Raw genomic sequence first — 27,463 nt, forward strand, 5'->3', positions numbered from 1 at the left:
CAAACCAATTGCTTACCAAACTTTTCAAGAATGAGAAATGAAAAAAAAAAATACAAGTGAAGTACTATTTGAAGCTTACAGCTCGCAGACATGTTTAGATTGAAACGCTAAACTTCTTATATTACCAAACAGTACAGTACTAGAAAGTGATGAAAGAGAAGTGCTTGACGCATCTGAATCGTCGTGGACAGTAGATGAATCACGAGGTTTTATTGCTTAACATCTGGAGTTCATATGAATTAAGAGTGCAGATGAGTCAACTGCGTCATTTTACTCAATAACACACCCTACACATCAGTTGCCAGGCCGCCAAGCGGAGGTAGCAATTAGCGGGACAGTATGACAGCCCAACATCAGACATCCATTATCCTCCTCCAGTGTATACCCTTCATTACCAGCAATTAGAGACAACAACAATCCTGCCTGCTTCAACCCATTTGACCCAAGATCAATCGGCACAAACCCTGCAGACCCTAATCGAGTGCGCCACCGAGCCAGCTTCTCATATCTCTCAATTCTATTAAACCCTTCACAGGCCACGGTATTGAAAATCTGCATCCCCAAGTAGATCTCTGACTCTAGCTTGTCTTGGGTTATTGCCGAAACCTCCAACGATTCATACATTGCCAAGTAATAATGCAAAGACTTAGTGAAGCGGTCCAAGAAAATTGGATTGTTAGTGTCAGCTTCTTGCTCAGCTATGGTAAAAATCTCAGGCTTCATTTGTTTCACCATTGACAGAACCTTGTCAATAGCTCCAGGTCTGCCCAACAATTTATGCAACTCAAAGATCGAGTTAACAGCAACTGACCCAAACTCAATGGGATTGACTTGAAGCATAATAGCATCAAGATCATCTAAACTCTCAGCTGTAAACCCTCTATACTCAAACTGAACGCCAATCGTCTCTGCCAACTGACCCAAATTCCAGCCTATTCTTTTATGATACTCAGAGCCATCACTAACCGGAGGTCCGATCCCCGTTAACCGAAAAATAGGTGGTCCACCAGATCTAAGGGCAAAAGCTTGCATCAAAGCAGGCCACTGCAGACCCTGATTTATGGAGAAGTCAATAATGTGGACTCGTGTTTTACCTGCAAAGGCTTCAAGAATTGCTTGATTAGCTGTGAAATGAGCGAATCTGACAAAAGGGAATTCACAGAACTCTTTCTCAAGAAGAATCGAATAAGGTTGGTTAAACTGGTGGCCGATTCCGCAGATTTTGTAATCTAAAGCCTCGGCAAATAGCATGGCGATCTTACATATCACCCCGGCTTGAGAGTTTGCTAAGGAACGGATTTCTTTGACCATGGCTTCTGCAAGATTGAAATTCTTTTCTTCACCCGCCTCAGCACAGGCTATTAGGAGATGAAAGAGTCGGCTATTACTGTTTCCTTGAAGGGCAAAGGAGCCACCAACCGTAGATGATGATGAACACGATGATGATAATGCTGGAGATGGGTGGTCTGTGTAAGAGGTTTTAAAGGGCCGAGACTCTCCAGAAGAGGAGGAGGAATCGGATTGATAAGGTTGGGTATAATCAGTGTAACTAGAAGATGTGGTTGAAGGCGATGTAGGGGCACCATCCGGAGATAAAGATTGCTGAAAAACCCAATGCATCTCAGAAGATTCTTTATGTTACTACTTACCACAGAGAGTCGTTGCCCTACTGCGGCTGCGGTGGTGGTGGAGAAAGAGAAGAAGAGGAGGATGTTTGATGACTAGGTCTTCATTATACACCCAACCAATATATATATATATATATATATATATATATATATATATAAACAATTATAATAGGACCAATTTCATAAATGAGACACCAAAGAGACCATTTTACCCCTGTGACTTTTTCCAATCTAAGTTTGGTGTGCTGTGCTTCGTCCACATGGCACCTGAATATTTTTATTTTACTGCTTTATTTATGATAATTATTATTAATTTTATTAAAATAATTCAAATGACTTTATTTCTTTATATTATAACAGTGAAATATGAAGAGTTGGCAGTGTCTCTCTCCCAGTGCCACGCTATTTCTTTTAAAAGCTCCAATATTGCGATCAATTTTTTTTTTATAATATTAATCTTTATTCCTATTGATTTGTTTCTATTATATGTTTATTTTAGTTTTAGTTTTTCTAAAATTTTCTTTAATATTTTTTTATAAATAAATAATTTAACAATATGAATTTAGAAAATATAATATCTTAATTTATAATAAATTAAATATAATCTATACTCTTATTATTATTAAAGGATAATGAAAATTATAATATTACAAAATTAATTTTACATGTAAAAAATTATATAGAGCATTTACCATTAATTGCACTTATACATATTGTAAATTTTTTTATTAGTTTTTTTTTTATTTTTCTTCTTATTTCAATAAGTTGAATTCTCCCAATTTCTCATATGATTTTTTATTATAATAATATTTTTTTAAATTTTATCTTATTTTAATATTTTTAACTATTAAATAATTACATTTATCTCAATCAATATATATATATATATATATATATATATATATATATATATATATATATATATATTTAAGAAAAGTATAAAAAAAGTATAATAAATATGATAATTGAGACAGATTTTTTAATAGAAATTTACTTCTAATTATTTATTTTACTATATTAATTTATAAAATTATAGCAAATATAATTTTTTTGCCAAACTATGTATTAATACATTTTATGTGTGTAATAAATAAAAATAATTAAATAATTTTTATAATAAATTATAAATAATAATTTTATTTAAAATAGATATAAGTTTTCATTTATGCGGGTATTGTAACTCATTATTATATTTTTATACTTTTACTATCCTAAGAATAGTAAAAGTGCGTTTTTACCCTCCTATTTTTTTAAAATTTCAGCTCACTGTATTAAATTTCAATGCCATCACTTGATTTTAATATACAAATTGTAATTGATTTTATTATTATATATTTTATGGCATGAATGGTTAAATATAATATATATCAATTAGTCGCGGCAAGCCACGGAAATTCATGCTTATATTATTAATAAACAGTGAAAATACATTCTCACCCCTGCTTTGTTTTTATGTGTGTTGAAGTGGCCAGTCCTTCACACATTATCCGCGCTGTTGTAAGAATGGGTTTGGGCTGTTGAAATTAAATTATTTACTTTATAGTTTGGCTGCCATCTTTCTAACCCTAAATATTATTAAGTTCATAAATGTCAATTTTTTTTTTATTTTCAGTCTATAAATTAACTTTTTTAAGTCAAAAGACGAACTATCAAAAAATAAAAATAGGATGAAATAGTAATACCTTTTGTATATGTTTTATAATTATTGAAATTTAATAATTCAAATTTTAATAATCTTACACTTTAAAAGAATTTTAACATAAAAATGATATTTTATATATGTTATTGTTATCTTATATTAGTTTGAGATAAAGTGTTTATACTATATATAAGATTTAGATAAATTTTTTTCCCTTGAACTAGATTTTAGGGTGAAATTAAACTTACCAACATGCTTCACGCTCTTGATATTCATGTATGTACTTAAGAGAGTGTGTATATTAACATGGTTTGACAAGTGAATTAAAAAAAAAAATCACAATCATTATAAATGAATAAGTATTTCAAGTATGCATAATAAATAATAATATATAAGTATATTAAGAACGTGTTACTTCTTTCATTATCAATACAATTAGATTGGCTATCCCTATATCACTTATAGACCCGATCTATTTTCTTTACAATTATTAATTTTACATGTGATTATTTAATTAATCATTAAATTTCAATGTCATCATTTCATTTTAATTTATTATGACATAAAATTATCTAATTTTGATAGATTATTTTTTAAAAAATGTAAAAATGAATTTTAAAAAATATATAGCTAGCATGCCAAAATTTTAATTATTATTATTATTTCTAAGAACAATGAAAGTGCTATTACACCCCCTATTGTAAATGTCAATCCATCTTTTAATTCTAGCAAAGTCTCATAAATGGTTTTCTCCATTTACACTTTCTTTTATTTTTGCCCCTACTTTCTTTCTTAGATTACATATGGAAAATAGTGTGACTCACATAAATGTAGCTGAATTTTAATTGTTTCTATAATAAATGAGAATGAAATTTATACAAAAATAATTATATTATTATGTTATTGACATTATAATAAATATGACTAATTATATTGTTAAAAGAAACATATAAATGAGTTTATTAAAAAACAAAGATTTTACCTTTTGAAATAGTAATTAGTATCCAACAAAACTCCAATGAAATGAGTGTTTACTAAAATTTTTCATACAAAATATTTTATTCTAACTATATTTATATTATTGAAAGAGTTTGTATATTATTTTTATCTATTGTATATTTAGTCACAAAGAAAGGAAAGAAAACATTCCTAAAAAATAAATTTGAAGATAGACTAGATGCTAGCCAACCGAATAATATAGCCGACTCCAAATTCAATAAAATTAGCTACTCTCACTTAATTAAAATTTTCATTTTCATTCATTTAATCAAGGTTTTTTATTTCTCTAGCATTTACATATTAATCTTTTTTTTTATTTTAAATCTTTTTTATTATCATCATTAATTATAAATATAATTATACATATTATTTTATTTATATATAAAAAACAACAATTATATATATTTGTGCTTGTGCACTATTAGAGGGGCTACCTTTTGCCTTATTTCACAAAAATATATGCTTTAATTTTTTTGTAATCCTTTATTGTCCAAGTCCATAGTATTTACTCTTTAGGAGGCCCAAGGTTAAAATTTTATTTAACTAATTTTTTAATTTTTCAATAAATTTAAAAAACAAAATTAAAAATAAAAATTAATAGACAAAAAGTAATATCACATTATTAATTATACATGTGATAATTTAATTTACATTAAATTTTGATGTTATCACTAAATTTTAATTTATTATAACATAAAATTGTCTAATTTTTAGTTTTATTTAATAAAATTAATATTATCAAATTTTGATTGAAATATTTTTTCAAATGTAAAAGTGGATTTTAAAAAAATTTAACTAGCAATAAAAATTTTAGTTAAATTATTATTATTATTATTATTATTTAATAAGAGCTTAATCTTTTAGTTAAAATAGTTAATTTAACATCATTTAAATTATACATTTATACTATTGCAATAGTCATGATGTTATTGTTATGGTATGGTTTTAAAGATTTAATTTCAAAAATTTTCAAATTTTAAAATATTTTTATAAATTTTAAAATTCTCAAATTGAATTGAATAGTGATGAACCATAAATTCTAAATATAATTTAGGCACTTAGTTATTTTACATTTTCAAAACTAAATTAGTTTAAATAAAATTATATCCAAATTAAAATTTAAAGAAATTATTTTTTTGAAAAAAAAAAACACATTATAGGACTTTTGATTGATTTAATTCTTCCAACGTGGAATGCGGCTATTGGAAACTGGACGAACAGCATCGTGTATAACTGCACCCAAGCCTTGCCTATTAAAACTTGAATGGTCAGCTAGTTGCGATCGCACTCCCATCTCCAGAACATTCATAGGCCACTAAAATTAAAACCCTAGCTCTGTTTTACTAACTTTGCTACCACCACCACTGCCAAGCCATGGCTCTGCAATATGTCCGCCTCCGCCGAGCTCTAACCTCACTTTCCACTCTCCATCGCTCTCTTTCCACTCCAATCATCCCCAGTTCACCTCTTCCTCTCCCGCATGCCTTCATTTCTCCCTCGCCGTCCAAGCAATCGCCGTTATTCTTCATCTTTCAGTCGCGGCAGTTCACGGGATCGCGGATGTCTCTTTCTTCCTCGGGAAAACAGTACAGGGTGTACAAGGAAGGAGACGAGATCACGGAGGACATGGTGCTTTTCGAGGGCTGCGATTTCAATCACTGGCTGATTACGGTGGATTTCCCCAAGGACCCGAAGCCCACACCTGAAGAGATGGTTGCTACCTACGAGCGTATCTGCGCCCAGGGACTGGGCATAAGGTGATTCTAAATTTCTAATAGCTATTTGTTGCATTAGTGGAAAAAATTGGCTGATTTTGGAATTCTTTGGCTGGATCAGTATCGAGGAGGCAAAGAAAAAGATATACGCTTGTAGCACCACTACGTATCAAGGGTTTCAGGCAGTGATGACAGAAGAGGAGTCAGAAAAATTTAAAGGTCCGTGATTGTAGCTTCCTTTCTTTGTAACAGAATGATATCTTTTACTTGTAGAACTTGTTTTAGGGGATGGATTCTGATTATTTATTTATCATTTAAGCAGATGTTCCTGGAGTTGTCTTTGTATTGCCAGATTCTTATATTGATCCACAAAACAAGGAATATGGAGGTGAGAATTTCCTCTTGTGAAATTCTGTTTACGTTTGGATGGAGTATAAAGACTTAAAGGGAGGGGAGAAGAATATCTGCTATTTTTTTTGGTTTATACTCAAGGATAATGGGAATGGAGGATATTAATCAATTTCGTTTTCATTCAATGGGTTACAGTTCCCTGCCTTCCTTCCCAAAGGGAATAATTATGTGTTCAACTCTTTTAACACAATAGTCCTCTATTTAACCGTTAGTCGCGGAATAAGGCAGCAATGTAACAGGGAATTAGTATAACAATTTCTTACTTAATGTTGCCACTTTGTGCTTCCCAGGAGACAAGTATGAAAATGGAGTAATAACACCAAGGCCACCTCCGGTCCAATATAGGAGGGGAGGAAGATTCAATGACAGGAACAGAAACCCTGCCCAGCCAAGATATGATCAGCAAGGAGGTCCTGTGCCAAATCAACGTGGGAGTCCCCAATACAATCAAGGATATATGCAAGGTGGACGTGGTGGGCCCCAATATAATCAACAAGGATATACGCAAGATGGTGGGAACTATGGACCTCCACAAAATTACCCACCGCAGCAAAATTATGGTCCTCCTGGACAAGGAGACAGAATGCCTATGAACAATAGGGATTATGCACCTGGAGGAAGGGACTCATATCAGACAAATAGGGGTCCATATCCAGGCTCCTATGGCCAAGATCAACGAGGAGGCCAATATCAGGGCAATTACAGCCAAGGTCAGCAGGGAAATCATTATCCTCAAGACCAAAGGGGCTTCCCACAAGGAGATCAGAGGGACTTTAGGGGAGATGGCAGAAATTATTCTCCTGCACCAGCTGGCACTCATGGGCAAGGTGCAAATACTGGCTATGGGCAGGGCTACCCAGGTGAAGGTCAAAGGTTTTCACAAATGGAGCAGAGAAATATGCATGGAGAGCAATCAAATTATGGACCAGTGGGACAAACTGGGGAAAACCAAGTAAGACATTCATTTTAAAGCAATGAATCAGAACCTCTTTATCCTGCATAGTTATGGCTACTCATCTATTACCATTTAATCTCACTTGTTTAATATCCTCACAGTTAAATTCGTTGGTAAATTCTAAGGATTTGATGTCTGAAGATGAAATCTTTTAAGGATGAGTGAACTTGAGCAACTTTATAAGTAGGTGTTGGTTGCTTTATGTCCCAGTATTCATCTGACTCTATTTTCCTTGTACAGGGAAGATATTAGGAGACTCCCAGACGGTTCATTGAGGCAATGGAGGGGGGAGACCTGTAAATCACTTTTATATTTCGCATGGTCATCCTCATGAACAGGGATATAAACCTTTTCAAGTTGTGTCGTGGTAAATAGTTGTTTATGTTCACCTTTAATCGAAAGTAGGAATGAACTTTTTTCCCATTAGATACAAGAACCTGAAATCAGAATTTTGGTACTGCATATGAGTTGTGAATTATGGTGCATAATGTGGGGAGGTTTGCCCTCGGTGGTGTTGTTCCTTTCTTCTTCTTCTTCTTCTTCCTGAAAAAAAAAAAAAGCGCCCAATTGCCAGAGAAACTTACAAAATTGCACTGGTGGTTTTCATGGTCTTTTACTTTACCCTGATACTATTTTTGCTGCACAGCATATTTGGTTTAATGGTCTTGTTGAGGAATCCTTTCGTTTTTAAGCTACTCAAATGTTTCTTCAGTGTTTGTTGACTCACTGATTCCAAATATTCAGTAGCGAATGTGGATGCATGATTTTGTTTTACTGTATGCCCCACCTATTGCAGTCGGATAACACAGGCAAGAACAGGGGAGAAAAAGGAATAGAAAAGAAGCATCAATCTGGTATACGTATTCACAATGCTGCTTTTAAAACGATGGTTTTCTTTTCTGTTCGTTATGATTTTGCAGCTATACGCCCAAATTGAGGACACAGATATAACCTAACATGGAAATATAGACCATCACTTACCGTTTAGCACTGGAAATATGTTGCAGTCTAGATAGGTAAAAAATAGATTTTATTTTGAGGGTGTTTGGCATAGGTTCCGAAAATTAACTTGTGTTGCAGTATATGTTTATAAGGTAATTTGAATTTATAAGTTTTTAAAATTTTAAGTAGTTGCTTATTTGATTTGATTAAGATTAAGGTGTATGTTTAAATTCTTTTCAAGTGATTGATAATTAAAGGTAATATGGGAAAATATTTGATTAAATTTATTTCATATTTTTAAACAAGCAGATAAAAAAAAACCAAACAGATAAATTGTTTTTGAAACATTTAAGCTGATTAAGTGCATTAAATAAAATGTAATTTGTTGTCCTTTGTTCAATTAATTTGATGGTTAATTCAAATAGGATAGTTCAGCTTAAAAGAATTTTAAAATTAACAATATATATATAAAAAACTTTTGTACTAAGTGATAAATTTTTTAATAAAATAATTATTTTATAAAAATGTGATAGGTTAGTAAAAAATAAAAAATAATATTTTATAAAAATATAATAATATTTTATAAAAAATATTAATATTAATTTAAAATCGTTTAGAGTGGAGAAAGTAAATTTATATAATTGATCTCAAAATTTTGAAATAAAAATTTAATTGAATTGAGTTGAAAATAATAAAATATTATTTTAAATTAATAATAATGTTATATTATAATAAGTGTCTTTATTTATGTCTTTTACTTTTAAGTGTCAGTAGCCGATTGTTACTCGATTTCCTGTAATAAATAAAGCCCTCCAAGTTTATTTCAGGAGGCTTTCAGTTCAATTGTAAAAAACTCAAGATTTCCTCATAAATTTATTCATCTTGGTTTTCATCTATGGCTTTCTAAATCGTGCCTCTAGTGGAGATTGAATCTTGTTTTTGTTTCATGGTGGATTTTTTAACGGTTCAAAATAGTGAATCATTTAATAGTTTAAAATATAATATAAAATTTTAATTATTTTATGTTCAATATTTTAAGTTTTAAATATAAATAATAATTTTTTATTAATGTAATTGGTAGTCACTTATTTCTCCCTTAAAATTTGATGGTGTAATCTTTTCCATAAACCACTTAAAAATAACAAATTTCTGAACAGTTAATATTATAAAATTTCTTTTTTATAATCTAAAATAAAAGAAAAACAATTATTATTCAAGAAATTATTCTACTCTCCTTATATCATATTTTAATAATCTATATACTGTAATTACATTACGAATCTCATGAACAGAATGCCAAATTTTCTAAAAGAAGAAAATAATCGGCTATTTGAGTTTATTTACCTACACTCTTATAAGATTCTGTCATCATCATCAATTATTGACGTTTAATTATACCTCATTTTACTTATGATTATATTTTATTATGATAAGTAAAATCATATAACAATTTAAGCGTCGTCTAATTATTTCTTAATTATTAGTTTATTAAGGATATTCATTAGTAAAAAGTCTTATATTTTCTAATATTAAAACTAAATAATTTAATTCATGTTATATATTATTTTAAAATATTATATATACAATTTTTAAATTTTAACTATTTTTTATTAAATTAATATTTTTATGAAATAATTATTTTATAAAAATAATTTTTAAAATGTAAAAATAAAAATAAAAGCTCAGTCAATGAAATAGGAAAACATCAACATATATATATACAAAATAAATTTGAAAATCTTGTGTAAGATTTATAACTTTTTTGGTTTTCCATAACTTTGAATATTTTTAATCTTTAAGATAGGTTTCAAATTTAATATATATATATATATATATATATATATATATATATATATATATATATATATATATATTTTTTTTAAATGGATAGCTTCATTCAATTCAGTAATTGGGTTCTAATCAGGCAAATAAATAAAAGGAAATGGCTTCCACTGATTTGCATGACATTTCCCGCCATTTTCGGTGTAGACTCTCTCCTCTCCTCATGGAGGCGGTGGTGCTGCTGCTTCTGCCCCAACTAAGTCTCTCTCTCTCTCTCTCTCAAGGAAAAAGAAAAAAAAAAAAAAAAGGAAAGAGTGGTCTCATTATTTTCCACCCTTCTCCCTTATGTCCATCATCTGATCCTTCGTCTCTTCTTCGCTTCCCTTCTCCTCAGGTAACCATAAGAACATTGATAATCAGAAAAATAATGAAACATTTACAATTTTTTATGTAAGTTTAATTTTCTAAAAAAAATGGGTTGATTAAACATATTCTGGGTTGTCTATTCTGAAATTGCTATATTCTTTATTATTTTGGATTTTTACATTTCTCTTGAATTCTAGTTGTGGGTTTTGGATATTGTTGATAACAGTATTGCTTGATTCTTCTTTTAATATGTATAATGATGGTTGTGGAATTACATTCTTTGAAGCATAAGAAAAGAAAGATGGACACCAATTTAAAGATAATATGGTTAATGCAATGATATTCCAAGGAAAAATGCAATTTGTTCATAGTTACTGTTATATTGATTGTAGCTAGGGTGCTAAAATTAATGAAAAATAGATGGGAAATGAAAGTGTCTCATGTTTATAGTTAAAAGGGATGCTTCATGTTCTGAATCATATTGTGTTGCCTCTCGTTTTTTTTATTTTTTATTTTTTTTCAATATCAAAATTTTCCTTATTTTATTTTTCTGTGGCTTTTGAGAGACTTATGAATATATATGGTCATCTTCATTAATACTAAATCACTCCCCTTGTTGCTGATGAAGCTAAAATTTCTAATTTCCATGCCCATGCTATCTTCAAAAGCTTGACTTTGGACTAAGCTTGAGTGATTCTTTGAATTTTGCTCATGCATTTGTACCAACTGAAAAAACTTTTCTTGAGCTACTTTTTTAATCTTGCACCTGTAATTTAAATTCCCATTCTCTTCATAGTTTTGCTCCATGAACAGATGATGCTAAATTGGATTTATGACTCACTTAACTGAGCTATTTTAGATTTCCATTTTTCTTTTCATTTGAGTTGTGGTTTTAAGAGATGACAGTGTACAAATATAATTAAATCCTTGAATGAATCTTGAAAAATTAAGAGATTAGGCCCTGTACAAAAAATTGTTTGAAAGTAAACTGCAGATGATTTCCTGTATACTGTTTAACAGAGCCTCCAATATAGCATCCACAATAATATAAACTTAGGCTATCATATCATGCCCTAGTCTGTATGGAAAAGTTTGTAGTTGTCCATGATAAGCAAATCAAGCTAACTATCCCTATAGCTATTATTTCAGTTTGATTCACTATAAACATTGAAAAAAAAAATGATAGTATTTGAATATGTGCATGATTTGTACAGGCTCAAATTCCTCATTAGTGATTATCATTAGTAGATCATTTTGATGTATTTGTAATATTGTGCTTTTTAATCTTCATATAAGCATTTTCTGCAGCTCATTCTTTCTTCCCACAATTGAATGTTATTATGAAATGTGGATTCATTCAAATTGATTCCAATATATCAAATTAATATAACACGGGTGCTAATTTCATTTTTGACATGGTTTCAATGTATTCGTCATATCCTTCTTCATAGCATTTGGCTGGCATCTTGTCATTCTCAAATTGTGTGTGGAGTGAGGTGAGATGGTTGGGTATGGTTTAATGGTATTGTAAGCTGTTTTTCTGTTTGTTAATGGGTTAATGGTATCCTCCTCTTTGTTTTTGAATTTTTCTTTTCTCTTTGACATTTCCAGGAAGAGACAATTCGTGGATCAGCTTATGGGCACTGTGACCTCTGGTTGATAACTTTAGAAATCTGCATTCCATCTTGCTTGAATGGTCGAATATGACATTAGGACCTCCAAACAATCATTCAAGTTCACATACTTTGAGATGTAGATACAACTATGCAAGTCATATCATATCTGAATAACTAGATTAATGTTTTACATGTTTAGAGAGGACATGTTTGCATCTCTATTAGGGCGTCATAGTTATGTTTGGATCCAATTGAGGAACCATGGACCTTTCTCAAGCATAATTTAGACGTCCAATTTCTCAAGCATAATTTAGACGTCCAATGAATTTTGTTTTTGCCTGTTCAACAAGTTGCGATCAGTAGTGTTAGTAACAGTCCCGGGAAAACTCAATCTAACGGGGCTTTGGCTTCCATGGAACCTGTTTTTTTGCATGGTGAATTGGATGTGTGGATAATTGAAGCTAAATCTCTTCCAAATATGGATTTACCTGCAGAACATATGAGAAGATGCTTTACTGTGGTTGGATCTTGCACATATCCATGTGGAAATAAACGAGTAACGCATTCAGGAAAACATTCAATGATCACAAGTGACCCTTATGTATCTGTTTGCCTTGCAGGGGCAACGGTTGCTCAAACTAGAGTCATTGCCAACTGTGAGAACCCATTATGGGATGAACATTTCTGTGTACCTGTTGCGCATCCTGTTGTAAAAGTGGAGTTTCATGTTAAGGATAATGATGTGCTTGGGGCTGAGCTAATTGGAGTAGTAGAAGTATCTGTTGAGAAAATCATCTCAGGAAGTACGATTGATGATTGGTTTCCAGTCACTGGCAATTATGGGAATTGCTTGAAGTTGGAATCTTCTCCTGAGTTACATGTTTCCATTCAGTTTAAGCCAGTTGGTGAAAACTCTTTATATAAAGATGGTATTGGTGCTGGACCAAATTACAGAGGAGTTCCTGATACATACTTTCCACTCCGTAAAGGAGGGAAGTTAACTTTTTATCAAGATGCTCATGTACCTGATGCAATGCTACCAGAAATTCTACTTGACGGTGGAAATGTGTTCCAGCATAGTAGATGTTGGGAAGATATATGCCATGCCATCTTGGAAGCCCATCACCTGATATATATTATTGGGTGGTCAGTATTCCATCCTGTCAAGCTTGTGAGGGAGCCAACAAAGCCATTGCCTTCTGGGGGAGAGCTTACCCTAGGAGAATTATTGAAGTACAAGTCACAGGAAGGCGTCCGTGTGGTTTTGTTAATATGGGACGACAAAACTTCACATGACAAGTTTTACTTGAAAACAGTAATACTCATGAAACTTGAGTATATATTGCCAATAGCTCATGTGATTTTTAAGTTTTCTGTTGCATGTGGGCTAGTGTTGATTCTTTTTTCCCCTAATAGAGAGAGGTTTATGGGCTAAAGTGCCAAACTCTTATGATTTGCAAACACATTACATATTTTGCAAGTTCAGACAAATTTTCTTTTTGGTGGCCACCAAAATTGTTTCTGAGAGTGATGAGTCCTTATGATTAGCAAACATATTAGTTTTTCCCTTTTTTTTTCCCCTTTTGTTCTAACCTAGTTCCTTGACAATGTTTCTCTTGACCATCAAGAGGATTATTCATTGACATCAATTTTAAATAATTGACTATAACCATTTTTCTGGGTGAGTATAGACATTCCAGAAGCAGAAATCTTGCTCCTTGCTTCTTATTTCTATTTATTTATTTTGTGACGTTAGGGATGCATAACTGTCATATCTACACTTTCAAATTGACATTACTTCAGTTCAATTAAGATATATATTCACTTTGTTTGATGTGAACTTGAGTGCAGGAAGGTGTTATGCAGACCCATGATGAAGAAACTAAAAAGTATTTCAAAAACTCTAGCGTCCATTGTGTGCTTGCACCTCGTTATGCTAGCAATAAGCTTAGCATTTTCAAGCAACAGGTGTGGAACACTTACTTTTTAGTTCAAACTTCCATGTAAAATTATGTTACTTATTAATTTGTGGTTGTGACAGTAGTTTTGTTAGTCACCTCTGCAATTTCAAACATAGTTGTTGTATTGTGTGTTTGGTTTTCGATTCTATTGTCTGATTTGTGTAGATTGTTCTAGTCCAGGTCGTAGGAACTCTTTTTACACATCATCAGAAGAGTGTAGTTCTTGACACTCAAGCTCCTGGAAATAACCGGAAAATTACTGCTTTCATTGGTGGCCTGGATTTATGTGATGGAAGATATGACACTCCTGAGCACAGGCTTTTTCTTGATCTTGACACAGTCTTTGATAATGATTTTCATAATCCTACATTTCCAGTAAGTGGTTATTGTACACCTCCAGAACTCTCTGCATGTCTGATCTATATTATAATGCATGGTTGATTATGTTTGCCTGTTGGTTGCAATCACTACAATATGGAATTCCTGCATGACAAAATAACTTTTCCATGGTATTATCTAAGCATTTCAATTCTGGCGCTATTGTTGTGAAATCAGTTAATTCCTGCTAATGGTCTAGTAGGATCCGTTATGTATCTTTTGAGGCATTTGCTTTTATACTCATTTATCTTGTTGATGACAAAAATGACAAGGTAATGCAATAAAACAGAAGTGCCACAATCTTGGAATATGTGTGCTGATGCTTGTATTCTTATTATATGCCCAGTCTATTGCCAAAAGCCCAAGGCAACCATGGCATGATTTGCACTGTAAAATTGAGGGTCCAGCTGCATATGATGTATTGAGAAATTTTGAGCAAAGATATAGAAAAGCAAAAAAATGGCGGGACTTCAAGCTGAGAAGGGTTACTCATTGGCATGATGATGCATTGCTAAGGTTGGAACGTATTTCATGGATACCCACTCCTTCGCCTGGTCCTGATGGTGACAAAAATGTGCGTGTCATTAATGAAGAAGATCCTGAGAATTGGCATGTGCAGGTAGGCAGGTTGAAGATATTTTATCCATATTAGCCCTTCTAATGTAAGCCTATAAATTAATGAATGTTATTCTCCTTTGTAGATATTCCGGTCTATTGACTCGGGATCTGTGAAGGGTTTTCCAAAAGCTACTGAGGAAGCTATGGCTCAGGTTAGAACTAGGTTTATGTAATTCCTACTTATGCCATATAAAGTCAAGCATAGCATTTTCCTTGATTAGTGAAACCAGGTTTACATTAATTATCTTGTTTGTAGGTTTATAGTTACGTGAAATTGTTTTGAGTAAAGTCTATTGTTTTGAGTAAAGTCTATCTTATCTTATAAGCTTTGCTACTTTTCTGCAGAATCTTGTGTGTGGGAAGAACCTGAAAGTAGATAAGAGCATTCATACAGCATATATAAATGTAATAAGATCAGCGCAACATTTCATATACATTGAGAACCAGTATTTTCTTGGATCTTCCTACTATTGGCCATCATACAAAAATGCAGGTATATAAACCATAGGGCCTTTTTTTTTTTTCTCTAGTTAAGTTTTAAATATATAATTAATTTCTGCAGCTGCTTTTGACACTTAATATCACAGACTTAGATATCTTGAACGACATAAAAGTGGTTTAGATTCTTGTTCTTTTTTTTTTTCCTTTTCAAATTTCATTTGGATGCTATGACCTTTTCCTCTTTAAGCAGGCGCAGATAACTTAATCCCTATGGAATTGGCCTTGAAAATTGCAAGCAAAATTAGTGCAAAAGAGCATTTCTCAGTGTATATAGTAATACCAATGTGGCCAGAGGGTGTCCCTACTAGTTCTGCTGTGCAGGAAATTTTGTTTTGGCAGGTTAGACTAATTTTCCTTTTGTGTATCCCAACTATAATTTTCAGATTAGTTTTCTGCTTATTACATGGTAGTTCTCTAGATTCATATAACTTATGTACGGCTGATTTAGGTTGTAGTGATTTTTGGCATGAATTATTTATTTGCCTTTTGGTGGTGGGATGAAAAGGAAATAATTATCTTCTTCTTTTGGGATGAATGGATCAAGGTCCATTTCTCTTTATATCCTTCTATGCCCTGATAATAACTTATAGATGAGATGGCTGCATATTAAGCATCTAGCTCTTGTGATTCTGAAACTTGTGTGTTGATTAAATGACTATAGGGGCAAACAATGGCCATGATGTACAAGATTATTGCTAAGGCACTCGAAGAAGCAGGCCTTTCTGATCAGTATCACCCGCAAGAGTATTTAAACTTTTATTGCCTTGGTAAACGTGAAGCTTCATCTGAACATATTTCTTCCCAGATAAATCAGCAATCTGACAACCGTTCACTGGTATGCTTGTCTTATTTATTCTTAGACCTATGTATAAGGTTTCTTTTACAATTTGTACTCAGACACTCACGGTTTGGTGTTCGACTTTAATATGTAATTGAATGTTGCCTGGTGTGCAATGCCTTTACATTATACTAAAAATGGAATGATTAACCTTTCATCTTTACAAATAGGTAGAAGGAGAAATGAATTCCAGAACATATTAAATCAACCTGTCAATACTTGCATTAAATAATGGGGCAATCCTTAGAATATGGTTTTCTTTGATGAATGTTATTTGATTATTTGTTTTATTTTTGTTTGGGAAGCTTTAGCTAGTTTGTTTTGCAGAAATCACAATCTTCATTGTGTCAATTTGGCCTTTAAAATGAAGCAATATTGTTTAGTCTTGACACTAATGTTTTCTCACAAAATTGTAACAAGTAAAATGATAAGGTGATATGTCAATATACTTGGTCTGATGCACAAAAATCATTCTGATCTTCACAATATTAAAATGGCATGTAAGACTGTTTCTTTCTTTTCTTAACAGGCAGCAGTTCAAAAATATCGCAGATTTATGATTTACGTCCATTCCAAAGGAATGATAGTTGATGATGAATATGTACTTATAGGATCAGCAAACATTAACCAGAGATCCATGGATGGTTCAAGGGACACAGAAATTGCAATGGGTGCTTACCAACCAACCTACACATGGGCTGGAAAAAAATCTCATCCACGTGCTCAGGTTTGTAACTACCGTTCTTCTATTCACTTGGTGGACATAACGGAATAGAGAAATTTGCAAGTAAATCAATAAATTGAATTTTCTTTTCCAGGGTTTATTTCTGTCACAGTGTTCTTCAAAGTTCGTAGAGTGTATAACTATAAAATATGCCACTTGCTGAAAGCTCCATCCTTTTAAGCCCCTTCAATTTTTTTTTCTCCCTTATTCATTTTCTGAATTGTAATTGTACATGAAAAATCCTGTTGTTTATTAGACAAGTGAATGGATGGCAAGACTAAGGACATGATTGGAACTGTCATTTAGAATTATAGAAGTTTAGATGGAAAAACAAGAAGAGAAAAATGCTTCAACTGCATTTTTATTTTAATCTATTATATTCAACTGAGAAGTTTTATATGGATATAAAGGAGCTAAGAAATAATGCTTCCACTGCAGATTGTGATGTATAATGTAATAACTTTGGATACATTACATGAATGCAGGTATATGGTTATCGGATGTCTCTTTGGGCAGAGCACCTTGGCATCCTTGAGGAGGAGTTCCGCGAACCGCAGACTTTAAAATGCATAAAGCTTGTCAACAAGATCGCCAAACGTAACTGGAAGACTTACGTTGCTGAGGAGAACAAGGAAATGAGAGGACACCTGATGCAATACCCAGTTCAGGTCAGCAGAGATGGAAATGTCAGTGCATTGCCAGGACATGAAACATTTCCTGATGTTGGTGGCAAAATTCTTGGATCACCAACCACTCTTCCTGATGCTCTAACCACATAATACTCAATCATAGCTTTGCAATGAAGTTCACTAAACATGTAAATGAGTTTATGCACTGAATATAGAGGAAGGAAAAAGTGAGCTGAGCCTCAAAGGCCTATGGACATTTCTAACATGTAACATTTTGTTGACAATGACTATTGGGGGCACATTTCTGACTAATACTAGAGAGCTAATAATATTGATGATGTTTAGTACAAATGAAAAATGTTTTATCATATATATTTTTGTCGATTCGTGTATCTACCTCTCTTCTTCTGCTTCTTTTTCACATGGTCATAAGATTACACATTCAAATAAACATGCTGGCTCCATTTCCAACCAAAATTGATAAGAAGATTTTTGCTGCAGATTTTAGTAGTTAAAGACCGCATAGCGCAGTGGATTAGCGCGTCTGACTTCGGATCAGAAGGTCGTGGGTTCGACTCCCACTGTGGTCGATTTGTTCCCACGTTGTCTTTTCCTTTTAGGAGATGGCCGCTCGGTTGTTCTTACTGACCTTCACTATCGTCGTTTGAAGAAAAAAAAAAACGCTGCCGTTTACATAAAATTGTTCTTATCCTTAAAACCCTAGAATTTAGTCACACTCAATTTCTGTTATTTCAACGGCATTCTTCCTTTCCCTTTTTCATCGTTGCAATTTCAGAGCTCAATTTAGTACTTTGTGGATCTCTTTCTCTCTCTGAGCTAAAACCAAAGGTACAACTTTCTCATCTTGTTCTTCCATCAAGTTCCAGCTATCAGGTTATCTCCGTATTGCTGTTTTTGTCCTTGTTGATTGTATTTGTAATCACTTGTCATCTTCTTCTCTTCCGTTTCTTTTCTTGTAATGTTATTCTGTGGAAAGCGTGCAATTTACGTTAAACCCAGTAAAACCTGAATAACCCGAACTTGGGAATTTGGGTTACCAAAATGACTCGCGTGCAATGGGCGGGGTCACACACTGACATCCACTTGAACTCTAGGGTTTTAAGGTTTAAAATCTCTGCAAAATATATCATTTGAGCTCTCTAGAGCGTTTTGATTCTGGATTGTAATCTGCTTTATTGCAATTTCCCTGTATGCAAAATGGCTTATTTCGCTTGTTTAAATAGGAACTTGGTACTTCGTATTAGCTGCAATTTAGCTTGTTTGGGTTATTCTGGTTTTTGGCAGCAGCGGGAATGTCTTCAACAGGGCAATCCCAATCTCTGAAAAGACGAGATGCACCAGTAACAAGAGAAGGGGATCAACTAACTTTAACTCCTCTTGGGGCTGGCAATGAAGTGGGTCGATCCTGTGTGTACATGTCCTATAAAGGGAAGACAGTGTTGGTATGATATAGCTATGAAGGTTTTGCACTTCCTAATTAGATTATTTTGTTTTATATTTTTATGGATACTAACAAATGTAATCTTTATTTTCTCTGTTGTGTGTGGGATAGTTTGATTGTGGAATTCAACCGGCTTACTCAGGCATGGCTGCCTTGCCATACTTTGATGAGATTGATCCTTCAACTATTGATGTACTTCTCATCACCCAGTATGTATTTCTTTCTCATATATTTGCTTAATTTAGTTGCTTGTTATGTGTGAGTTTTCATTTGCTGCACCAGAAGACTATATTTTAAGTTCACATAACTGATTTCTATTTCTTATTAGGGTGCATGCTAGTGTCAATAATTGGGCTAACATAAACTAATCATTTGCGAAGGGGGGTATAATCTATCTTTTAGTGACTTTGTTGAATGAAACTTAATATTGCACTATGCCTTTTCTTTTCTGTAGGTGATGGCGCTTTTATTTTTCACATGAATGACAGTTTTCAGGATATAATGTGATTTTGATGTAACAGTTGCATTAGATACTTAGATGCACGAGAATATGTAAAAGGAAAGATATACAGGGTTGTCAGAATTAGAAAAAATATGAGTGTTGTATGCTTGCTCAGTGGTTTTGTTGCCTTAGCATGGAGCTAGGCATATGACGTTAGAAGGGTGGTTAATAGTGGACAGCTACAAAAATAGGGTGAGATGTAAAGTTTATGGAAGTTTTGCTTTTTTTAATTGTTCATCTCTTTTTAGGCGATTCATAATGGTTGATAATTCTTTCTGAAAGTTTTATTGAAGTTTTAAGGGCCTGATAGCACTTAGGATTTCCATAAAGAAAAAATAATTTAATATTGCCCTTCTTTTGGTTCAATTTGTAGTTTCCAGTTCCACTCTTTGCCTATGCATTCTGAATCAAAATTCTTTTACCTCCCTCTCTCTCTTTCCTCCCTCATCCCTGTCTCTATCTTTGCCACTTAATAACTATAATGACGCTTTTTTCTTGTAGCTTTCACTTGGATCATGCTGCATCTCTGCCTTATTTCTTGGAGAAGGTTTGATTTTTTTTTTTTTTTTCCTGGATGAATTAGCATAAATTGTCCTGTACAGGTTTTCTTTACAGTTAAACTAATATTTATATATTTTTTATCAGACCACATTTAAGGGTCGTGTTTTCATGACTCATGCAACAAAGGCTATCTACAAGTTGCTTTTAACAGATTATGTAAAAGTCAGCAAGGTTTCAGTAGAAGACATGTTGTTTGGTGAACAAGACATAAACCGCTCCATGGATAAAATTGAGGTTTGTGTTCTCTAATTGTTGGGTCCTTATTTCCTTCTTCCTTATTCCTTTCGGTTTCCATCCATCTCTAGGCTTGCATTCTTTCCCAATTCTGTGGTGATGCTTTTAAAGATACTTTCCAGCCAGTCCTTGGGTTTTATTTGTCTCTGCATGATGTTGTCTTCTTGAATCAGGACTTCAGCATGTTGGCCATTGTTCCTTAGCATTCCATCTATTTTTATGGTTTATATGTTTATGTTGAATTGATCCCACATTCCAATAGATGAAAGAAGTGTTGGCATCATAATATGGTATTCCTTTTTATGTATTGTGAGTCTTTCCTTCTTCTGAATCTCTTAGCTTAAGGGTATGCTTGGGATTTTAGTTGTTTGATTTCTCATTTGATGTCCAGAAGTTTATTTTGTGAACTCAGCTCTCAGCATATAGTTTTATGCGGCTGATATGCATAAGTTATATTTTTATGAAGTTTATACATAGTATTACACTTAAGGGGGAAAAGCCTATGTAAATATTGCTCTTTTATCTGCCATTCAATGTAAGTTGGATTTTTTGCTTTCAAGTTAAATTTGGAATTATCAATTGCTTGGTGATATCAAAGTGCGTACTCAAGTAGTTGAGGTTGACAACTAATGTCATATTTAATTGATAGTCTTTAGGTCATATTGTAAATATTAGCTCTATTTTTGTGTTTCTAGCTTCTTCTTCTTCTTCCCTTTTTTTTTTTTTTTTTCGGAATTTGTGTTTAATGCTAATTGGACATAGCCTAATGGCTCAGTAACATTTTATGTGATGGTGCAGCAAACTTTTAATTTAACTATGAAGTAGTGGCGGGCAAAGCTAATTGTAGTTAAGCATTGGTTGTCCACCCGATGAGTGTTGGCTTTGTTCATATGTAGGTTTTTAGCGTGCTAGGTCATAGTTTGCTCATTAAGTTCATACTATAAGCACTACAGAATACAAATTTAGGTATCATTTGGAACGGTTTTCACATTCTTCTACTTGTTATCGGACATGTCTATGCTGATGATAAGGAAAAAAAATGATATGTGGAGTGTTAGGATTCTTCTTTTCAGAAAGCTATATGATGTAAAGTCGAACGAGTTGCTTTTTAGTGCTTCTCGAAGTGTTGAATTTGATTCTCATCAAACAATTTTTCATGGAATATTTGGACCGTGTGCATCTAAATGAATTGAACTTCCGCGATTCCTGTAAATGGGGATTTCTCCCTCCTTGTCATGGTTGGTGTAGAGCTTCTAATGGTGCATGGTAATGATAGAAGAGTTGAAGTTGGGATTTTATTAGACTTTCAATTGGATTCCATGGAACTATGCAACCACAATGGAAAGGGTCTGCCCCATTATTATCTTTGAGTTTCTTTAAGTGACATTCTAAGAATGTCATTGAATGTCTGTCAATAATGCTAATTTGCTTTTTAAATTTCATTTCTTTTGCCATCTTGACATCCTAATATTGTTCGCTTTATGAACTCATATCTTTTTGTGCATGTATAGTTTTGTGGTTGAGAATGTGCAAGCATGTAAATTTAAATTTACAATCCCTCTCATGTAATTGCAGGTTATTGACTTCCATCAAACAGTGGAGGTGAATGGCATTAAATTTTGGTGCTATACTGCTGGCCATGTCCTCGGTGCTGCCATGTTCATGGTTGACATTGCTGGTGTTCGAGTCCTCTATACAGGAGACTATTCACGTGAAGAAGATCGGCATCTTCGTGCTGCTGAGATGCCACAATTCTCCCCTGACATATGTGTAATTGAATCCACTTATGGGGTCCAGCTCCATCAACCTCGGCACATTCGGGAGAAGCGGTTCACTGATGTTATCCACTCAACTATTTCTCAAGGGGGTCGTGTTCTAATCCCAGCATATGCCCTTGGTCGTGCCCAAGAACTTCTCTTGATCCTTGATGAGTACTGGGCAAACCATTCTGAGCTCCATAACATTCCCATATATTATGCTTCTCCTCTTGCGAAGAAGTGTATGACTGTCTACCAGACATATATCCTTTCAATGAATGAGAGGATCCGCAACCAATTTGCAATCTCAAATCCCTTCAAATTCAAGCACATATCACCACTAAATAGCATTGAGGATTTTACTGATGTGGGTCCATCAGTGGTCATGGCTAGCCCTGGTGGACTGCAAAGCGGGTTGTCAAGGCAGTTATTTGATATGTGGTGCTCTGATAAGAAAAATGCTTGTGTTATACCTGGATATGTTGTTGAAGGAACGCTAGCTAAGACCATCATTAATGAACCAAAGGAGGTCACTCTAATGAATGGATTAACTGCTCCTCTGAACATGCAAGTCCATTATATTTCATTCTCTGCCCATGCGGATTATGCTCAGACAAGCACATTCTTGAAAGAGCTGATGCCTCCTAACATAATTCTTGTTCACGGAGAAGGTAATGAAATGGGGAGGCTCAAACAGAAGCTTATCACAGAGTTTGCGGATGGCAACACCAAAATCATTACTCCTAAGAATTGTCAGTCTGTTGAGATGTATTTCAACTCTGAGAAAATGGCAAAAACAATAGGGAAACTAGCTGAGAAGACCCCAGATGTTGGTGAAACTGTCAGCGGCATACTAGTAAAGAAGGGCTTCACTTACCAAATTATGGCACCTGAAGATCTCCATGTATTCTCCCAGCTATCTACAACAAATATTTCTCAGAGAATCACCATTCCATTCTCTGGTGCCTTTGGTGTGATAAAGCACCGGCTTGAACAGATATATGAGATTGTGGAATCCGGCACAGATGAGGAGTCTGGGGTTCCGACATTGCAAGTGCATGAGCGAGTGACTGTGAAGCATGAGTCTGATAGACATATTTCACTTCATTGGAATGCAGATCCTATAAGTGATATGGTGTCTGACTCGGTTCTAGCTCTAGTTTTGAACATCAGTCGGGAGGTTCCCAAGGTGGTAGTTGAGTCAGAGGCTGTGAAATCAGAGGAAGAAAATGGGGAAAAAGCAGAGAAGGTGATTTATGCACTCCTTGTTTCATTTTTCGGAGATGTGAAGCTTGGAGAGAATGGGAAGCTGGTCATAACTGTTGATGGGAATGTGGCACAGCTCGACAAACAGAGTGGGGATGTTGAGAGCGAAAATGAAGGTCTCAAGGAAAGGGTCATGACTGTGTTTAGGCGAATCCAAAGTGCAGTGAGGCCAATTCCACTCTCTGCATCATAAGCTTCTTCCAATTTTCTGCCCATGTTTCAGTATTGTGAGGATAAATTTTGTTACTGCAAACTCTAATTCCTAGTTTGTATAGCTTGTTACTTTAGCTTTGTTTAAGAGAGTGAAGTTGGAATGATTTGGTAGAGCTTAAGGATTTTTCATTTGAGTATGACTACTAAAGCATCAATAGAAATTTCTCCTTTATAAAGATTTTACTCGTCTAGAACTTTATTATTAGAGTGTTATTCTGTAGAGTTAATAATAATATTTTTTAATAACAGTTCAAATAATAATATTAAATAAATTTTTAATTAATTATTATAATTGCTTTTTTTTTCATTAATTAACTTTTGAGTTTTTTTTTAAGTAGTTACTTAATACTATAATATAAGAAAAATAATTGTATTAATTAGGCAGAAGAATACCTAATTTATATTTCCCAATTTTTTAATTTACCTTTCTACCTTTTTCATTTCATAAAGAATTTTTTTTTTAAATTTTTAATAGTAAAAAGCAGTGGGTAGATTAGTATGAGGTTTTTGGATTTTGTTAAAATTTATTTGTTGGTACTTAAAATTCTTTAAGAGGCAATTAAAATATCACTTGTTAAAGTAGTTCTGCTACTCTTCCATGAAAGGTAGATGGGAAATGTCCAACATATCCTTGAGTACTATTCCAACTCAACTCAACTAAGCCTTTATCCCAAAAATTTGGGGTCGGCTATATGGATTCGCTTTTTCCACTCTGAACGATTTTGGGTTAAATCCTCAGAAATGTGTAATGCTTCTAAATCATATTGTACTACTCTCCTCCAAGTCAATTTAGGTCTACCCCTTTTTTTCTTTCTATCCTCTAACCTAATGTGCTCTACTTGTCTAACTGGAGCCTCCATATGTCTACGCTTCACATGACCAAACCACCTTAATCTCCCTTCTCTCAACTTATCTTCAATTGGCACTACTCCTACCTTTTCTCTAATACTTTCATTACGGACTTTATCTAGTCTAGTATGGCCACTCATCCACCTTAACATTCTCATCTCTGCAACTCTTATCTTAGATGCATACGACTCTTTTAGTGCCCAACACTCACTACCATATAACATAGCCGGTCGTATGGTCATGCGGTAAAATTTTCCTTTTAATTTGTTGGGAATCTTACGATCACATAAATCTCCCGTGGCACGTCTACACTTGTACCATCAGGCTTTAATCCTATGACTAACATCCTCCTCACATCCCCCATCTACTTGAAGGACTGAGCCTAGATATTTAAAGTGATTACTTTGGGACAGTACCACTCCATTCAAACTAACTCCTTCCCTATCACCAGTTTGGCCTTCACTGAACTTGCAATGCATGTGTTCTGTCTTCGTTCTACTTAACTTAAAACCCTTTGACTCTAGAATACTTCTCCAAAGTTCTAGCTTCCTATTGACTCCTTCTCGTGTCTCATCTATCAGAACAATATCATCCGCAAACATCATGCACCAAGGAATACTCTCTTGTATATGTTTCGTCAGTTCATCTAAAACTAATGTAAAAAGGTAAGGGCTTATGGCTGATCCTTGGTGTAATCCAATTGAGATCGAAAAATCTCTTGTATCCCCTCCCACTGTGCGCACAATAGTAGTTGCTCCTTCATATATATCTTTCAATACTTGTATGTACCTAATAGATATCCTCTTTTGTTCTAACACATTCCATAAGACTTCTCTTGGAACACTATCATAAGCCTTCTCCAAATCAATAAAAACATGTGTAGATCTTTCTTCATATCTCTATATTTCTCCATCAAGCTTCTAATGAGAAAGATCGCTTCCATAGTTGAACGACCGGGCATGAAACCAAATTGATTGAGAGAGATAGAAGTATCATGACGTAGTCGATGCTCCACAACTCTCTCCCACAACTTCATAGTATGGCTCATGAGTTTAATTCCTCTAGTTTGAGCAACTCAGTATGTCTCCTTATTTTTAAAAATAGGTACTAAAATACTCTTCCTCCATTCATCAGGCATTTTCTTTGAGTTTAGAATCTTATTAAATAATTTAGTTAACCATGCCACTCCCATATCTCCCAAATACTTCCACACTTCAATTGGTATTTCATCGGGTCCACAGGCTTTACCCACTTTCATTCTCTTAAGTGCTTCCTTTACTTCTAAAGATCTAATCATTCTAGTATAATTTACATTCTTTTCTATTGTTCTATAATCTATATTCGCGCTATTTCCATTTTGACTATTATTAAAGAGATCATTGAAATAATTTCTCCATCTTTCTTTAATGTCCTCATCTTTCACCAACACTTTTCCTTCTTTATCCTTAATGCACCTAACTTGATTGAGATCTTGACATTTCCTTTCTCTACTCCTTGCTAATCTATAAATATCTTTCTCCCCTTCTTTAGTTCCAAGTTTCTCGTATAACTTTTCAAAGGCCTGCGCTCTTGCTTGACTAACTGTCTTTTTTGTCTCTTTCTTTGCTATCTTGTATTGTTCATATGCTTCATTATTATCACATTTAGGTAATTTCTTATACCATTCTCTTTTTCTCTTCACTGCCTTTTGTACTTCCTCATTCCACCACCATCTCTCTTTTGAGGGTGGTCCATGTCCTTTAGACTCTCCAAGTACTTTTCTAGCTACTTCTCTAATCTTTGATGCCATCTGTATCCACATATCATTGGCCTCCATATCTAGCTTCCATATTTTGGACTCGAGAAACTCATTTTTGAACTTCACTTGCTTTACTCCTTTGAACTCCCACCACTTTGTTCGAGCTACACTATTTCTTCTGACCTTACTTGCATTGTTTCTAAACTTGACATCCAAGACCACCAACCTATGTTGACTTGTTAAAGCCTCTCCTGGAATGACCTTGCAATCCTTGCATAGAGCTATATTTGTCTTCCTGGTTAAGAGGAAGTCGATTTGGCTTCTATGTTGCCCACTTTTGAAAGTCACTAAATGTGACTCTCTTTTTATAAAGTAGGTATTTGCTAGTATTAGGTCGTATGCTATAGCAAAATCCAGGATGCTTTTTCCCTCCTCATTTCGACTGCCAAAACCAAAACCTCCATGAACATTCTCATAACCTTGTCTATCACTTCCTACATGTCCATTCAAATCTCCACCAATGAAAACATTCTCTTCATTCGGTATGCTTTGCATTAAATCATCCATATCTTCCCAAAACCTTTGTTTACTCTCACTGTCTAGTCCTATTTGTGGGGCATAAGCACTAACTATATTTATTGTTTCTCCTTCTAGTACTAGCTTTACTAGTATAATTCTATCTCCTACTCTTTTAACATCTACTACTTCGTCTTTCAATGTTCTGTATATGATTATACCCACTCCGTTATTGTTTATCTCCTTTCCAAGAAACCACAATTTGTACCCTGAATGATCCACTTTCTTGCTATTCTCTCCTACCCATTTAGTCTCCTGAATGCAAGCAATATTCACCCTTCTCCTTTCCAAGGTATCCACAAGCTCCATTAATTTTCCTGTAAGAGATCCAACATTCCAAGTACCAACCCTGATCCTCCTCCTATCCTGCTCCTTTCTAATTGGTCTCTTTCTATGATATCTTCTATTGTTTTCTATGTCTATCTTGTGTTCTGTTCCACTATTTGTTCTACTATCTGTCCTATGGACTAACTTCTTTACCCACACCCGTCCATGATGTGGGAACCCTTGCTCACTTAACACCACACCCGGGCGCCGGCATGGCGCGTCGCTTTCGGTGAACGCCCTACACCCTTGCATATTTATCACTACACCCGGGCTCCA

At 33.9% G+C, this 27,463-nt stretch overlaps 4 protein-coding genes and 1 non-coding gene across 7 annotated transcripts; 4 read left to right on the forward strand and 1 right to left on the reverse strand.

The window, feature by feature from the left end:
• Window positions 1-93: 93 nt before the first annotated feature.
• LOC110640631 (DELLA protein GAIP) lies at window positions 94-1,737 on the reverse strand. The gene has a single exon (XM_021792005.2). It carries the CDS (start codon window positions 1,618-1,620, stop codon window positions 295-297), a length of 1,326 nt encoding a protein of 441 aa, XP_021647697.2. The 5' UTR covers window positions 1,621-1,737; the 3' UTR covers window positions 94-294.
• A 3,809-nt stretch (window positions 1,738-5,546) lies between these two features.
• LOC110671830 (multiple organellar RNA editing factor 1, mitochondrial) lies at window positions 5,547-7,811 on the forward strand. Its single transcript, XM_021834428.2, has 5 exons — window positions 5,547-6,023; window positions 6,103-6,200; window positions 6,304-6,369; window positions 6,683-7,344; window positions 7,588-7,811. The coding sequence occupies exons 1-5, from the start codon at window positions 5,641-5,643 to the stop codon at window positions 7,597-7,599; spliced, it is 1,221 nt and encodes a 406-aa protein (XP_021690120.2). The 5' UTR covers window positions 5,547-5,640; the 3' UTR covers window positions 7,600-7,811.
• A 4,543-nt stretch (window positions 7,812-12,354) lies between these two features.
• LOC110671781 (phospholipase D delta-like) lies at window positions 12,355-18,283 on the forward strand. Its single transcript, XM_058134863.1, has 10 exons — window positions 12,355-13,368; window positions 13,905-14,021; window positions 14,195-14,389; window positions 14,739-15,011; window positions 15,094-15,162; window positions 15,356-15,503; window positions 15,702-15,850; window positions 16,173-16,346; window positions 16,879-17,076; window positions 17,559-18,283. Exons 1-10 carry the CDS (start codon window positions 12,466-12,468, stop codon window positions 17,850-17,852), a joined length of 2,520 nt encoding a protein of 839 aa, XP_057990846.1. The 5' UTR covers window positions 12,355-12,465; the 3' UTR covers window positions 17,853-18,283.
• On the forward strand, window positions 18,219-18,292 carry TRNAR-UCG (transfer RNA arginine (anticodon UCG)). The gene has a single exon. It is a non-coding gene; the product is annotated as a tRNA-Arg (tRNA).
• A 135-nt stretch (window positions 18,293-18,427) lies between these two features.
• On the forward strand, window positions 18,428-23,873 carry LOC110671827 (cleavage and polyadenylation specificity factor subunit 3-I-like). 3 transcript variants are annotated; one of them, XM_021834420.2, is made up of 6 exons: window positions 18,428-18,551; window positions 19,008-19,165; window positions 19,276-19,373; window positions 20,168-20,213; window positions 20,312-20,461; window positions 22,037-23,873. In XM_021834420.2, the coding sequence occupies exons 2-6, from the start codon at window positions 19,016-19,018 to the stop codon at window positions 23,675-23,677; spliced, it is 2,085 nt and encodes a 694-aa protein (XP_021690112.2). In that variant the 5' UTR covers window positions 18,428-18,551; window positions 19,008-19,015; the 3' UTR covers window positions 23,678-23,873. The 3 variants fall into 3 exon arrangements, with proteins under 3 accessions (XP_021690112.2, XP_021690113.2, XP_021690114.2); XM_021834421.2 differs by having other exon boundaries at window positions 18,429-18,551; window positions 19,011-19,165; XM_021834422.2 differs by having other exon boundaries at window positions 18,439-18,551; window positions 18,947-19,165.
• Window positions 23,874-27,463: the final 3,590 nt, after the last annotated feature.

The sequence above is a fragment of the Hevea brasiliensis genome, chromosome 14 (genome assembly GCF_030052815.1).
Source record: "Hevea brasiliensis isolate MT/VB/25A 57/8 chromosome 14, ASM3005281v1, whole genome shotgun sequence".
NCBI classification, from domain to species: Eukaryota; Viridiplantae; Streptophyta; class Magnoliopsida; order Malpighiales; family Euphorbiaceae; genus Hevea; species Hevea brasiliensis.